The 12,051-nt window shown below is 62.9% G+C and overlaps 1 protein-coding gene across 1 annotated transcript; it reads right to left on the minus strand.

The window, feature by feature from the left end:
- Positions 1–192: 192 nt before the first annotated feature.
- EPS8L3 (EPS8 like 3) lies at positions 193–5,096 on the minus strand. Its single transcript, XM_053963710.1, has 18 exons — positions 5,056–5,096; positions 4,882–4,955; positions 4,731–4,795; positions 4,469–4,624; positions 3,890–4,027; positions 3,732–3,817; positions 3,043–3,194; positions 2,879–2,952; positions 2,687–2,786; positions 2,546–2,610; positions 2,068–2,142; positions 1,808–1,956; positions 1,505–1,717; positions 1,318–1,414; positions 1,116–1,225; positions 939–1,013; positions 712–844; positions 193–440 (listed from the first exon to the last, which is right to left on the minus strand). The coding sequence occupies exons 1-18, from the start codon at positions 5,094–5,096 to the stop codon at positions 423–425; spliced, it is 1,821 nt and encodes a 606-aa protein (XP_053819685.1). The 3' UTR covers positions 193–422.
- Positions 5,097–12,051: the final 6,955 nt, after the last annotated feature.

Below are 12,051 nucleotides of genomic sequence, written 5' to 3' on the forward strand. Positions count from 1 at the left end.
CCCAGGGTGCTGAGCGGGGTGGGCTGGGGACAGCCCTGTCCCCTGGGGCCCCTCGCTGCCACCGACTCGCAAAGTTGGGCACCAGGAGTGTGCCTTGGGTGCTGCGGGGGGGTGAAATGTTGTGTCCCCCTCCCTGCCCCCGGTGTCCCCCCAGACTCTGCACACCCCACTGCTGTCACTTTTATTTTCCACATCAATCGCTTTACATTTTGGGGGTGCAAAGTCACGTCCCAGCGCCTGACCCCGCCGAGGGGGTGCCTGCCCCCCTCCTTCCTTTGCCGGGGACGTTCTGTAATTTAAGGAGTGGTTCTCTGTCTTGGGGGGGCAGGGGGGATTTGGGGTTCGCCCCCAAATCCAGCCGTTCTCAGGGTGCTCCATCCGGGCCGGGGACGTGATGGGGACACCAGCGTGGCCTCGGTGGCTCAGTCCCGGGGACCGATCTGCAGAGAAGGGGATGGGAGAAGTGGGGGGGGAGGGGAGGAGGCGTGGGGATGAGGGTCCCTCCCCTCCCCCCCATGGCCAGCCCGGGCTGGGGCGGGGTTTCCTCACCCACAGGAGTGAGGAGGGGGCGGGGGCCGGGGGTCCCGTACCCCCAGGGACACCCTGGGGCGGGGGGTGGAGGTCCCGCTAGGCCAGCCCCGGGGGTGGGGAGGGGGCGCGGGGCCGAGGGTCCCGAGATGGGGTGGGGGTACGGCAGTGAAAGTGCCTCACCCCCAGGGATGTCCTGATGGGGGACAGCTTGAAGAGGACCCTCCGCCACTCCTCGGGACAGACACCTCGCAGCTCGGCCGGGCTCATCTGCAGCAGCTCGTGGCCCCGCAGCACCCCCAGAGTCCGCACCGTGCTGCGGGCGGGCGGGCGTGAGCCGGGCTCGCCCCCAGCCCCAAACGGACCCACGCGGGTTCTGGGCGGGGGAGGGGGCTCAAGGGACCACCTACATCCGCGAGAAGCCCTTGTCCATCAGCCAGGCCGTCACCTCTGCCGGCGAGGAGCTGGGCTGCAGGGTGGGGGGACTGTCCTGGGGGGACAAAGGGAGGGGACATCGCGGTAGCCGCCGGCCACCCCCTCCTGGTGGGGGGCGCGGGGAAGGGAGCGGAGAGAGGCCTCCCACCTGCCTGGCGCTGTGCCCCGGCTCCAGGAGGGGCTCCAGGATGTTGCCGGGGACGTGCCCCCTGTCCCCCCGCTCGTCCTGCACCAGCCACCACTTCCTCTGCTGGTCCAAGACCTGGGGGAGGTGACAAGGGAGGGCCAGGGTCCCGGGGGGGGTCCCAACTGCGTCCTCCCCACGAGCAGCCAGGGAGGGGCCCCCGTTTGTACCTGCAGCGTGTCCCCCTTCCTGACGCTCAGCTCCTGCGAGTTCCGAGCCTGGAAGTCGTATAGGGCTCGGACCAGCCCCTGGGCAGGGAGGGGGGATCTGGGAGCGGTGAGGGGGTGGATCAGTGCCCAGCCGGGGGCCAAATCTTACCCCGACCCTCCGCATGCGTGGGGAAAGGGGGACACTTACTCTTGGCTGGGATTGTCCCTCCAGCCGGTGGCCGGTGCCTGTGCGGGGGGCAGGGACGGGGAAGGGTGCCGCAAGTGAGCTGGGGAAACTGAGGCAGGCGGTGGGGTGTCCTGCAGGCCCCTGCGGCGCTCCTGCTCCATCACGGGGGGCAGCCACCCGTCCGAAAAAACCGGGATGTACGCGGGCACCAGGGCGCTGTCGGGGTACTCGGCCCTACAACATCGGGGAGGGCACCGGGGTGGGCGCTGTGACCCCCCTCAAATCCAGACCCCCCTTTCTCGGTGTCGGGGGGCTGGAGCCCACCTGGACTTGTTCCAGGCGAGGCCGAGGCTCTTCCAGACGCCGTAGTCGTCATCGCCCAGGCCCTCCTCGAGGAACTCCAGCGCCTCCGGCAGCAGCAGCGGGCTCTGCACCGCCGGGGCCAGGCCGGGGCTGGGGCAGTGGCCCAGCACCTGGAGGGGACGGGGATGGAGCAGCTGTCCCCCCGGGATGGGGGGAGTGAGGGGTGATCCCCACCCGTGTCACACGTTCTGGGGGGTGGGACCCGCTCTGGGGGCACTCACGAAGGACAGAGCTGAGAAGATGAGGTGCAGCAGCTCGAGGGGGTCGGGGTCCGTCACGGAGCGGTGGCTCCGTCCCTGTGGGGGGGGAAGGGTGTCCCCACGGAGCCCCCCAGCCCACCCACACCTCTCATCCCTACACAGACCCTTGTCCCCATATGGCCCCTCCGCCCCACACATCCCCTCCGTCCCCACAGAGCCCCTCAGCTCACCCTCATCTCCCTCACCCCACAGAGCCCCTCCACCCCACAGAGATTCCCCGTTCCTAACCCCATGGCCCCCCGTCCCCACACAACCCCACTCCCCACATTCTCATGCAATCCCCCATCCCCACACTGCCCTGTTCCCACAGGGCCCCCATCCCCACAGCCCCCCACCCTCACAGTCCCCCTTTCCCCACACAGCCCCCCCCATTCCCATTTAGCCCCTTCCCCACATCTCCCCCACCCCCAGCCGCCCCCTCCAGCCCAACGGGACCTACCAGGAGATTGAGGGCGTATTTCACCTTCTGGAAGAAATCCGTGTACGCATCCTTTGGGGGCAGCGCTGGAGGGGCACAGCCGGGGGCTGGCACCGGGCAGAACCCCGAGCAGCCCCCCCGGGACACCCCCTCCCTTCCTACCTGGCTTCTTCAGCTTCTTCTTCGTGCTGGCCGAGCTCAGGGCCGTCTTCAGCCGGCCCATGAAGCGCTCCAGGTCGCCCAGGACGTGGTTGAGGATCTCCTGTGGGTGCGGGGGGGGGGCGGTGTGTGCTGGGTGGGAGCTGCGGTGTGCCCACCCGTGAGGAGGGGGATGAGGATGGGGTCGGGACTTACAACATCTCGCTCCGCCTCGGACACGGTCTGGGCGGGGGCTCGGCTCCGTGGCATCTGCGGGGGCTCAGGCGCACCTGGTGACACCACAGGGTCCCCAGCATCACTCCTGCTCCCGGGGAAACTGAGGCACGGTGCGGTCCCTCCCTCCCCCGGCCGAGACTCACGGTAGTCCGAGGAGAGCCCACGCTGGGGGGGCTCGTAGGAGTCGGGCTCGGGGGGCTCTGCCCAGCGCTCCGGGGCCGCGTACGGCGGGGCCGGGCTCGGTGGCGAGTCCGGGCTGCTCCGGGGCCAGCGGGATGGGGAGGGGAAGGAGAGCCTGGGGGGCCGTGCGGGGTGGGGAGGGGGGGGTTTGTGTGTGGGTAGGGGGTGGGAGCGGGGCTGATTCCGGGAATGGGCTGTGGGGTCAGAGGGAGGAGGAGAGCAGTGATGGGAAACAGGGCGGGGAGCGCACTGTGCCCGTGGGATGAGGGGACACCGAGCCCGTGGGTGCCGTGGGGGGCTCTGTGCCCGCGGGGATGAGGAAGAGGGGGGGAACTGAGCCTGTGGATGGGGTGAGGAGGTTGGGCCCATGGAGATGGAGTGGGGGGGGAGGAGGCTGAGCCCGTGGGTGGGGTGGGGGGCTTGTGTTCATGGCGTGGGGCAGGATGGGGGGGCTGAGCCGGGAGCTGGGGCACAGGGGAAAAGGGTCCCTCCCTCACCCCTCAGCTGGGGGCGTGTGCCCACGGGCAGGGGGGGCTTTGGGGCACTGTGGACCCACGAGGAGACCCCATCGCCAGACTCACCACGACTTTGGGGGGCGAGACTTGGGGCCCCAGTCGAGCTGTCTGCAGGGAGGGGCCGCAGGGCCACTTACCCGCCATACCTGTGCCCGTAGTGGTTGCTCTGCTCCTCCTTCCTCTGCCTCAACACCTTCTCCAGGCTGCTCCTCAGCGTCTCTGCCTGGCACGGACCCGCTGCCATCAGACTCCATCCCGGGGGGCTGCCCCCCATTTTTCCCCCCTCAGGGCTCACCCCCAGGCGCTGGCACTGGAAGAGCAGCACGCTGCTCCTCGGCGGGCTCCTCTCCTGGACGCGGACGGCCAGCACCGCGTTGTCCAGGCCGGCGGAGCATCCCTGCACGCTTCCCAGCGGGAAAGCCTCCAGCTCCTCCTGCAGGGTGGAAAACGGGGTGCTCAGTCCCCGAATGGCTAGGAAAGGGTTAAAGGGGTGCGAGTGGGATTGTGGGGTTGGGGCTTGTGGGGTGTGAGGTTTAATGGGGGTGGTGGGGTGGCATAGGAGGGGGATAGCAGAGTTTGGGGGTGGGGAAGGGGTGTGGGTGCCAGACTGGGGGGTTGCCCAGATTGGGGAGTGCCAGGGCTATAGGAGCTGCCAGGGTGGCGGGCAGTGGGGTGTATTTGGGTTTGGGGATACCTGGACAGGAGGTGTTTGGGATTTGGGGGTTCCCATAGCCAGGGAGTGCCAGGATTCAGGGGATGCCCTGGCCAGGGGGTACGGGGGTTTGGGGGTGCCCATAGCTAGGGGGTGCCAGGGTTCAGGGGGTGCCTTGGCTGAGGGGTGCTGGGCTTTGGGGGTGCCCTGCTCGGGGGGTACCTTGCTCTCCACATCGCTCAGCACCAGCTCCTGGTCCTTGACTTCCAGGATGACATCCTGCCCCCAGATCCGCCCCTGCTCCTCCAGGTCCTTCAGGCGCCCCAGGCAGTCCTCGGCGCTGCGGAGCTCCCGCTCCAGGGGCATCGTGAGCAGGTGCTGGGGGGGACACGGTGTCACACGGTGTCACACGGTGCCACACGGTGTCACACGGGCCCCTGGCAAGCTTGGGGGGCGCGGGGCAGTTTGGGGGGGGGGTTTCTACCTCAACGTGGTGCTGGAAATCATTCTGGAGCTTGAGCAGGGTCTGCCCGTAGTCCTTGCACTGGTCTGAGGGCACACGCAGGGTGAGGTGACAGGGACAAGCTGGGGGCGGTAGCGGGGGGGGACTAAAGGGGTTTTTGGGGTGCACTCACTGTAGATGCTTTTCCCCGTGAGGCGGACGAAGCTGTTGGAATGTCGGAGCGGGGTCCGGTCGTCATATTCACTCCTGGACGGACAGAGGGACATTTACACCCCCTGCCCCCCTGTCCCGCCCAGCCCTCGGGGGTCCCCAGGGTGGGGACCCGCCCGCCCCGCTGGCCGCTCACCGGGACGGGCTGCTGCTCCAGCGGCCGAAGGGGTCCCCCATCCTGCCGGGGAGCAGCCAGAGCGTCTCGATCCTGCTGTGGGAAACTGAGCATGGTCTTTGTGTCACCCCAGTCTGTCCCCAACCCCCCACCCGGGCGGTGCCGTCGCCCTGGTGGCCACCGGGACCGCCCTGACCCTCCCTCCCCAGTTCCCCCGCTCCATCCCAGCCCCGAGGGGTTCGCCCGGCGGCCGAAGCCGAACCCCCATGTCCCGAGATGGGGCCGCTGCCCCGGGCTGTCCCCCCCGCTCACCTCGATGGCTGGCTCTGCTGCTCGGGCCGCGACTGCGGAGGGTGACAGGGGCAGGGGACAGGGCTTGTCGTCGGCACCGCACCCAGCTGCTCTTTGCCCTCTCGTTAAAGCAGGGGAGGGACGGCGGGGACAAAAGCACCTGGCACAGCCACCACCTCCGCAATCACCCTGGCCCCCCCCACCCCGCGCAGGGCGTGCTGGCCCCGGGGCATCCAGCGGGGAGTGCGGCCCGGGGTGTCGCCAGCCCAAGGTCCCCCGCCCCGGGGCTGGGTGTCGGTGACGTCCCGCCTGGCAGGACCCAGCCCTGTGACCCGCAGGACTCTGTGCCCTTGCCCGCGGGGTAATCCCGGCCTCACCAAAGCTGTCAAATCCTCCCAGGGTGGTTTGTACCGAGGAAGGGGCCGGATCCAGGCTGAGAGTCCAGGATTTGGGTGAAGGAAGCGTGCAGGGAGTCATCATCCCCAGAACCGTGGGGTCAGCTTGGCTGGGGGGACACGGGGTGGCCGGAGGTCGTGTCTGTGGGGTTGGAGTGACCCTCTGAACCACCTCTCCCGGCACGGGGTTGTGAGGTTTGTGTTCATTTTAAGCCCTTTGGCTTCTCCGGTGCAATTTAGGAGGCGATGGATCAGCTGGGCCGTGTCCCCTGTGTCCCCGAGGGTCCCATCTGTGCTCCCCAGTCCCTCAGGCTGTCACATCCCTGCTCACCTTCAATCTCCCTTTTTTTTCCCAGGTTTGTGGACAAAACCGACCCCCCCACGGAGGCACCCTGGCGTCTGGCATCCCTCAGGTGTTACACGGAGCAGGCGACCCCCTTTGGGAGTGTTCGGGGACGGCCGGCAGACACGCGCGGGCAGAACCGGGGGGAGCAGCTATGGGGGAGCTGTGAATTCCCCCCAAAGGGGGCGGGGAAGGGGTGCCGGTCGTGCCTCAGTTTCCCCTGTCGGGGAGGGGCAGGGTGCAGTCCCCATTGCGGCCACGAGGGGGCAGCACGTACCCGTGTCGCACCCGTCCCTCGCTGCGTCACCCCCCAGATGTGTCACCCCCAGATGTGTCACCCCGAGATCTGTCACCCCCAGATGTGTCACCCCCCAGATGTGTCACCCCCCAGATGTGTCACCCCGAGATGTGTCACCCCCAGATGTGTCACCCCGAGATCTGTCACCCCCAGATGTGTCACCCCCAGATGTGTCACCCCGAGATGTGTCACCCCGAGATGTGTCACCCCCCAGATGTGCCACCCCCCAGATGTGTCACCCCGAGATGTGTCACCCCCCAGATGTGTCACCCCCCAGATGTGCGACCCCGCATGGGGCGAGCGCCAGATGTGGGACCCCCCCAGATGTGCAGCCCCCTCAGAGGTGCAGCCACCATCCCCGCATGGGGGGCCTCAGGTGTGTGGCACTCCCCAGATGTGTGATCGACCCCCCGAGGTGCGCAACCCCCCCATATGTGCGATGCCTCCAGATGTGGCGCCCCCAGATGCGGACCCAGATGTGCAGGGTCCCGTGTCCTGCCAGCGCCTCTGACACCACCGGCGTCCCTGGCGCTGGGGACATTTGGGTGACACTTCTCGGGGCAGGGTGGCACAAGGGGCCGCCTGTGGCCCCCGTGGGAGGTTTCGGGTTGCATCCCCTCAAAAGCCAAGCCCCCCACCCCCCATTTAGTGCTGCGAACCCCCCCCGGCAGCGCCCAGGGCACGGCAGGAGCGCGGCCCGTCCATTCCCACCCCCGGCAGGGACAGAGTGCTCGCCCCGCCCCGTCCCAGCTCCTCCCAGTCACCCCACTGGGCAAGCTGGGATCGGCACGGGCTGCAGATTCACTACAAACCCCCTTTTTATTGTTTTTCTCCTCAGTTCCCAGCCAGAGGCAACAATTCCCTGCACACCCCCAACCCGGCTCTATCCCCCTCACCCTTCCCCAGGCTCGGGAAGTCCCCAGGGGACACCAACCCCCTTGGGAAGAGCCCGGGAGGGACTCGGAGCCTTCTGGAATCACAGAAATCTTTCCCCATTTCAGGTTTTGAAACCCCCAGCATCAAAATGTGCAAAATCTGTGAATTAACCCCAAAGCGGAGCTGCTTTGGGGAGGGAAACGGCCTCAAGCTGCACGCCCTGTTCTGCTCCTGGGGAGGGCACTCCGCACCCAGCACGGGGACAGCCGTGGGGACATCATCCTGTTCCCACGGGGGACACCCGATCTTGCCCTACCCCAGACACAACACGGGGCATTTGGTGGGGTCACCAGGCAGAGGGGGACCCCAGAGCCAGCAGAGTCTGGAATTCCCGGTGACACATCGCTCCCGGCCAGGTGCCATGAGGCCGCGGGGCCGGGAAGCAGCTGTGGCTCCGGGGGCTGGGTGCCCGCCAGGGACAAACCACCAGCCAGCCTGGATCCGTCCTCACGTCACAGCCCGGGCTGCGGTGTACCCGGATCTGTCACCTAATTGCTGGGGACCAGCGACTCTTCGTCATTTGGGGGATGGCTGGGGACATTTAACCCCTCAGGGGCTGGGAACTCTTGGATCAGTCTCCGGGGTCAGACCAGTGGCGTGGCACGACAAGGATGTCACGGCACAAAGCACAGCCCCAGGGTTGTGCCTCTCAGACATGCTCAAATCCACAAGTCCTGCCCTCCACGGGGACTCCTTGGTGGTGGCAGTGACAAGCCAATGTCACAGCTGCTGGGCTCACACGCTGTTTTGGGGTGACACAGGAAAAGGCAGAGGATGCTTGGTGACAGCTCGCTGTCATCCTGCCTCCACGTCTTGCTTGGTCCAGCCCTGGTCCATGGTCACCCTGGCATGGTCACCCTGGCACGGCCACCCTGCCACAATCCCCTGATGGTCCCTGCCAACCTGCTGGTCCCATGTCGCTCTACTGGTCCCCATCACCGTGCCAGCCTCTATCACCCTGCTGCTCCCTGTCCCCCTGCTTGGTCCCCAGCACCCTGCTGCTCCCTGTCACCCCGATGGTCCCTTTGTGGTGGCTGTCCCTGGGTGTTGCATCTCCCATTCCTGAAGGTGCTGTCTCAGTGCTGCCACCAAACCCCTCATTCCCTGGGAACACCCTTGGGGTCACCCCAAGACAATCCCTTGGGGTCTCAGCCCTGAGCCTGTGGGCTCTGTAGCCCTGGGCTCCTGGCCCACATGGCTCTGGCTTATCCTGATTTTCCCAGTGTGCTGCTGATCCCATCTCTTCAGAGCAACAGGACAAAGTCCGTGGGGCTTTTTTAACCCTTTGGCTTCCCCAGCCCCCCGGTGACATCCTTGGAGGCTGATTTGTTTCCCCTCTCCCATTTCCAAAGGGGGATGGAGGTGGTGAGCGGGTGACATCTGGGGCACTCTGGGAGTGACGTGCCCCTGTCTGGCTCAGCCGGGGGTGTTCACAGCTGGTGGCTCCTGGCTGGAGCCCTGTGACCTTCACACCATTGATTTTTTGCTTTGAGGAGGTTGAAATAGAAATTTTTTGGATTTCAGTGGGGGAGCTGCACGTGCTGCAGAGCACTGGGGACCCATCACTTGGGTGATCTTGAGATATGATCCCAGGCCAGGGACAGGCCAGGAGCCCTATGGCCACAAAAAGAGCTGGTTTTCCTCCACAGCCCCATGGCTCTGGCCACAAACCTGCAACAACCCTCTTATTTTTAGCGTGAAGAGGGAAAAACCAACGTGCCCGTGGCCACTCCTGTGTGTGGGACCCATCCTGTTTCCTTCCCACCATCCATCATCCTGGCAGCACAGCCCGGGGATTTCCAGGGGTAGTGGGGGCTGAAAGGACTGTGGCACCACACAGATTTAATTAGAGGTGATGAGGGCATGCAAATGAGCAGGTTAAATCCTGCTCGGGGGTGGCCAAGCCCCTGAGAATCCTCAGAGGGTTTGGAGGTGCTTCCCACGCTCCGGGTGCCAGGGGAAGGCTGGATAAGCCTTGACTCCCATGGTAAGCATGGCCTGGGAGTCATGGCTGGGTGGGAGAGGGCAAGGAGGGCGGTCAGGGAGGTCACAGCTCCACAGTTATTCCATGTTCCTCTCCAGCATGGGGAATGCTGGAGATCCTCTCATGTGCTGGGATCCAAGTGAGCCCAAGGAAAGCAGGAAATTCGCCTTTTCTCCTCCAATTTTGGCATTTGGGATGAATTCCCTCATGAAAGAGCTGGTGTCTTCTTTACCCCTCCATCCTACTTCCCAGCCCTTCCCTCCTCCTCATCGCTTCCACATGCAGGGGCAAACCTAATCCAAAAGATTCCTGACATGCTCTGCCAGAGCAGCACCTCTCTAGTAGTGGGATCTTGGAATGTTCCTCCAACTCTAAATCCCCCAAAATTTAAGGATGAGCCCCAAATCCTCCATCCTGGGATCTGAGTGACCCACTGGGGTCTTGGAATGGCAGCAAAAGGTGCTCAGGGAAGCTCAGGAATCCCAACTCTTCCCTGGAAGAAAACAAGGCGAGTTCCTTGGCTGGATGGGGCACCTGGAGCTGCTCAGAGACCCAAACCCACCGTCCCCATGGACAAACCCAGGCACACTGAGCTTGTGGCCATGATGGGGAGCAGAATGGCATCAAGGGTGCAAGTGGTAGTTTTTCTAGGGAAAAAAAAAACATTTCCACAGCATCTTTCCAGGGAGGAGGATGAAGGTGGTGGCCGAGCCTCGTGGCCCTGAGCTGGTCGGGCTGTGGAGGCTGCAGCCAGGAGGGCGATGCCATGGTGGGGTGGAATGGCTGGGTTCCCTTCCCATGGGAATGTGCTGCTGAGTCAGCATTCCTGGAGACCCCGTGGGGGATGGGATTGGGTTGGGAACCTGCGGAATCTTTGCTTCTTTTTTTCTGCCTGGGTTGGGATTAAATGTGTGAGATGGTGTTTCTTGTTGGGACTCAGATGTTTATCAGTTCTCATCTATGTCACCGTCTCACAGACCCTGAGTTCTACAGAACTTCACTCTAACAAACTAAAAATGCAGCCCCATCTCTCTCTCTACAAGGCCTTTTAAGGATAAACTGTCCAATTAAGAAATGACACCTAAATTATTTTTATTTTAATCCAATAACCAACCACTTGTGCCTGCAATGTGAACTTTTTTATCCAATTACACAAAACCACCCAAACCCATGGAGAAAAAGGTGAAGAAGAAGGACCAGCCTCTGCCCTAAAACCTCCATTTTGCCTTGTATCTAAAACCTTAAACTCCAAGCTCTCCACCCTGTGATATTACACACTTCTATTCAAACTCCACCCCCACAATCCCAGCTCTATAATTCCATTTTGGAAGCTTCTCCACAGCCTCAGGTGGAATGCAGTGTGTTCTCTTGGGGGTCAGAGCCAGCCAGCAGAGAAAGTCTGAAATTCTCAGCAGCCAGGAACCCACACGAGGTCCCTGGGAGGGGGATGGGCGCAGAACGTGACACCCAGCACGGGTCAGGGGTGTTGCACTCGAGGGAGAAGCTCTGGAGGAAGTTGTGAAAGGGGGAGCAGATGCCCTCAGTGGGGTGTGGGGCGGGGAGAGCCCACGGAGGAGCTTCCCAGGGAGTCAGGTGGGAGGTTCCTCCTCCCAAGTCATCGGAACTGTCTGTGGGTCCTTCCTCCCTCGGCGTGGGCGCTGGGCAGGAAGGGGTTGCAGAAGGCACAGAGCTCCCAGGAGGTGTTTGGGGGCTGTTTGGACACGGTGAGGAGCACCATGACTGCTGGAACCCTGGATACTGAGAATTTGAGACTTTCTGTGCTGGCAGGCACTGACCCCCAGGAGAACACTGCATTGACCTGAGGCCGTGGAGAAGGCTTCCAAAATGGAACGACAGCTGCAGCGGCGCTGGGTGTGAGCGCCCAAAGGGGGCACGACACCTCCCCAGGACCCCGAGCTTCCCAAGCAGTCGCCGACGGATCAAGGTGGAATGGCGAGATGGGCCTTGCTTGCTTACCCGAGGATCGTTTATTACACCAAAAGGGCGAAACTAAAAGCGTCCATAACTCCAATAGAGAGCAGAGGCAAGGACCATGACACAGGCAGGGCTGTGGGTTTTAAGGGACAGGACCAGGGTGGAGCTTGGGACTAGGAACCAATAACAAAGTGGTAGGGGAGGAACATAAGGTGGGGATTACAATGTTTGTTCCAATAGGGAGTTACAGGGGAGGGGAACAGCTTAACTAAACCAATGGGGCAGCGAGGGATACATGAATGACAGGGAATTCTCTGGAACAAGGGGTAGGTATGAGGGAGGGCTGACAGCAGGGACTGAACCAAAACCTCGGGGGGGGGGGGGGGTACAAAACCACGTAAGGAAAACAATAATATAACAAAAACACACACCACAACAGATAGAACTGGGATTGTGGGTGTGGAGTTTGAATAGAAGTGTGTAACATCACAGGGTGGAAAACTTAGAGTTTAAGGTTTTTGAATATAGTAATATCTATAAAGCAAGATGGAGATTTTAGGTTGGTGTCTGGTTCTTCTTCACTTTCTTCTCCATAGGTTTGGATGGTTTTGTGGTTTTGGATAAAAAAGCCCACATTGCAGGGCACCAGTGGTTGGTTATTGGGTTAAAAGTAAAAGTAATTTAGGTGTCATTTCTTAATTGGACAGTTTATCCTTAAAAGGCCTTGTAGAGAGAGAGATGGGGCTCCATTTTTAGTTTGTTGAAGTGCTGTAGGACTCAGGGTTTGTGAGACTGTGACATAGATGAGAACTGATAAACATCTGAGTCCCAACAA

Source organism: Vidua chalybeata, chromosome 24 (assembly GCF_026979565.1).
Source record: "Vidua chalybeata isolate OUT-0048 chromosome 24, bVidCha1 merged haplotype, whole genome shotgun sequence".
Lineage (NCBI taxonomy): Eukaryota > Metazoa > Chordata > Aves > Passeriformes > Viduidae > Vidua > Vidua chalybeata.

Bases quoted from the DNA above. Each gene is read 5' to 3' on its own strand.
- EPS8L3 (XM_053963710.1), bottom strand. From the start codon at position 5,096: ATGGGGGACCCCTTCGGCCGCTGGAGCAGCAGCCCGTCCCG. The intron at 4,625-4,730 runs GTAGAAACCCCC...TGTCCCCCCCAG, and splicing joins ATTTCCAGCACCACGTTGAG to CACCTGCTCACGATGCCCCT. The intron at 3,818-3,889 runs GTGAGCCCTGAG...GGTCCGTGCCAG, and splicing joins TCCAGTGCCAGCGCCTGGGG to GCAGAGACGCTGAGGAGCAG.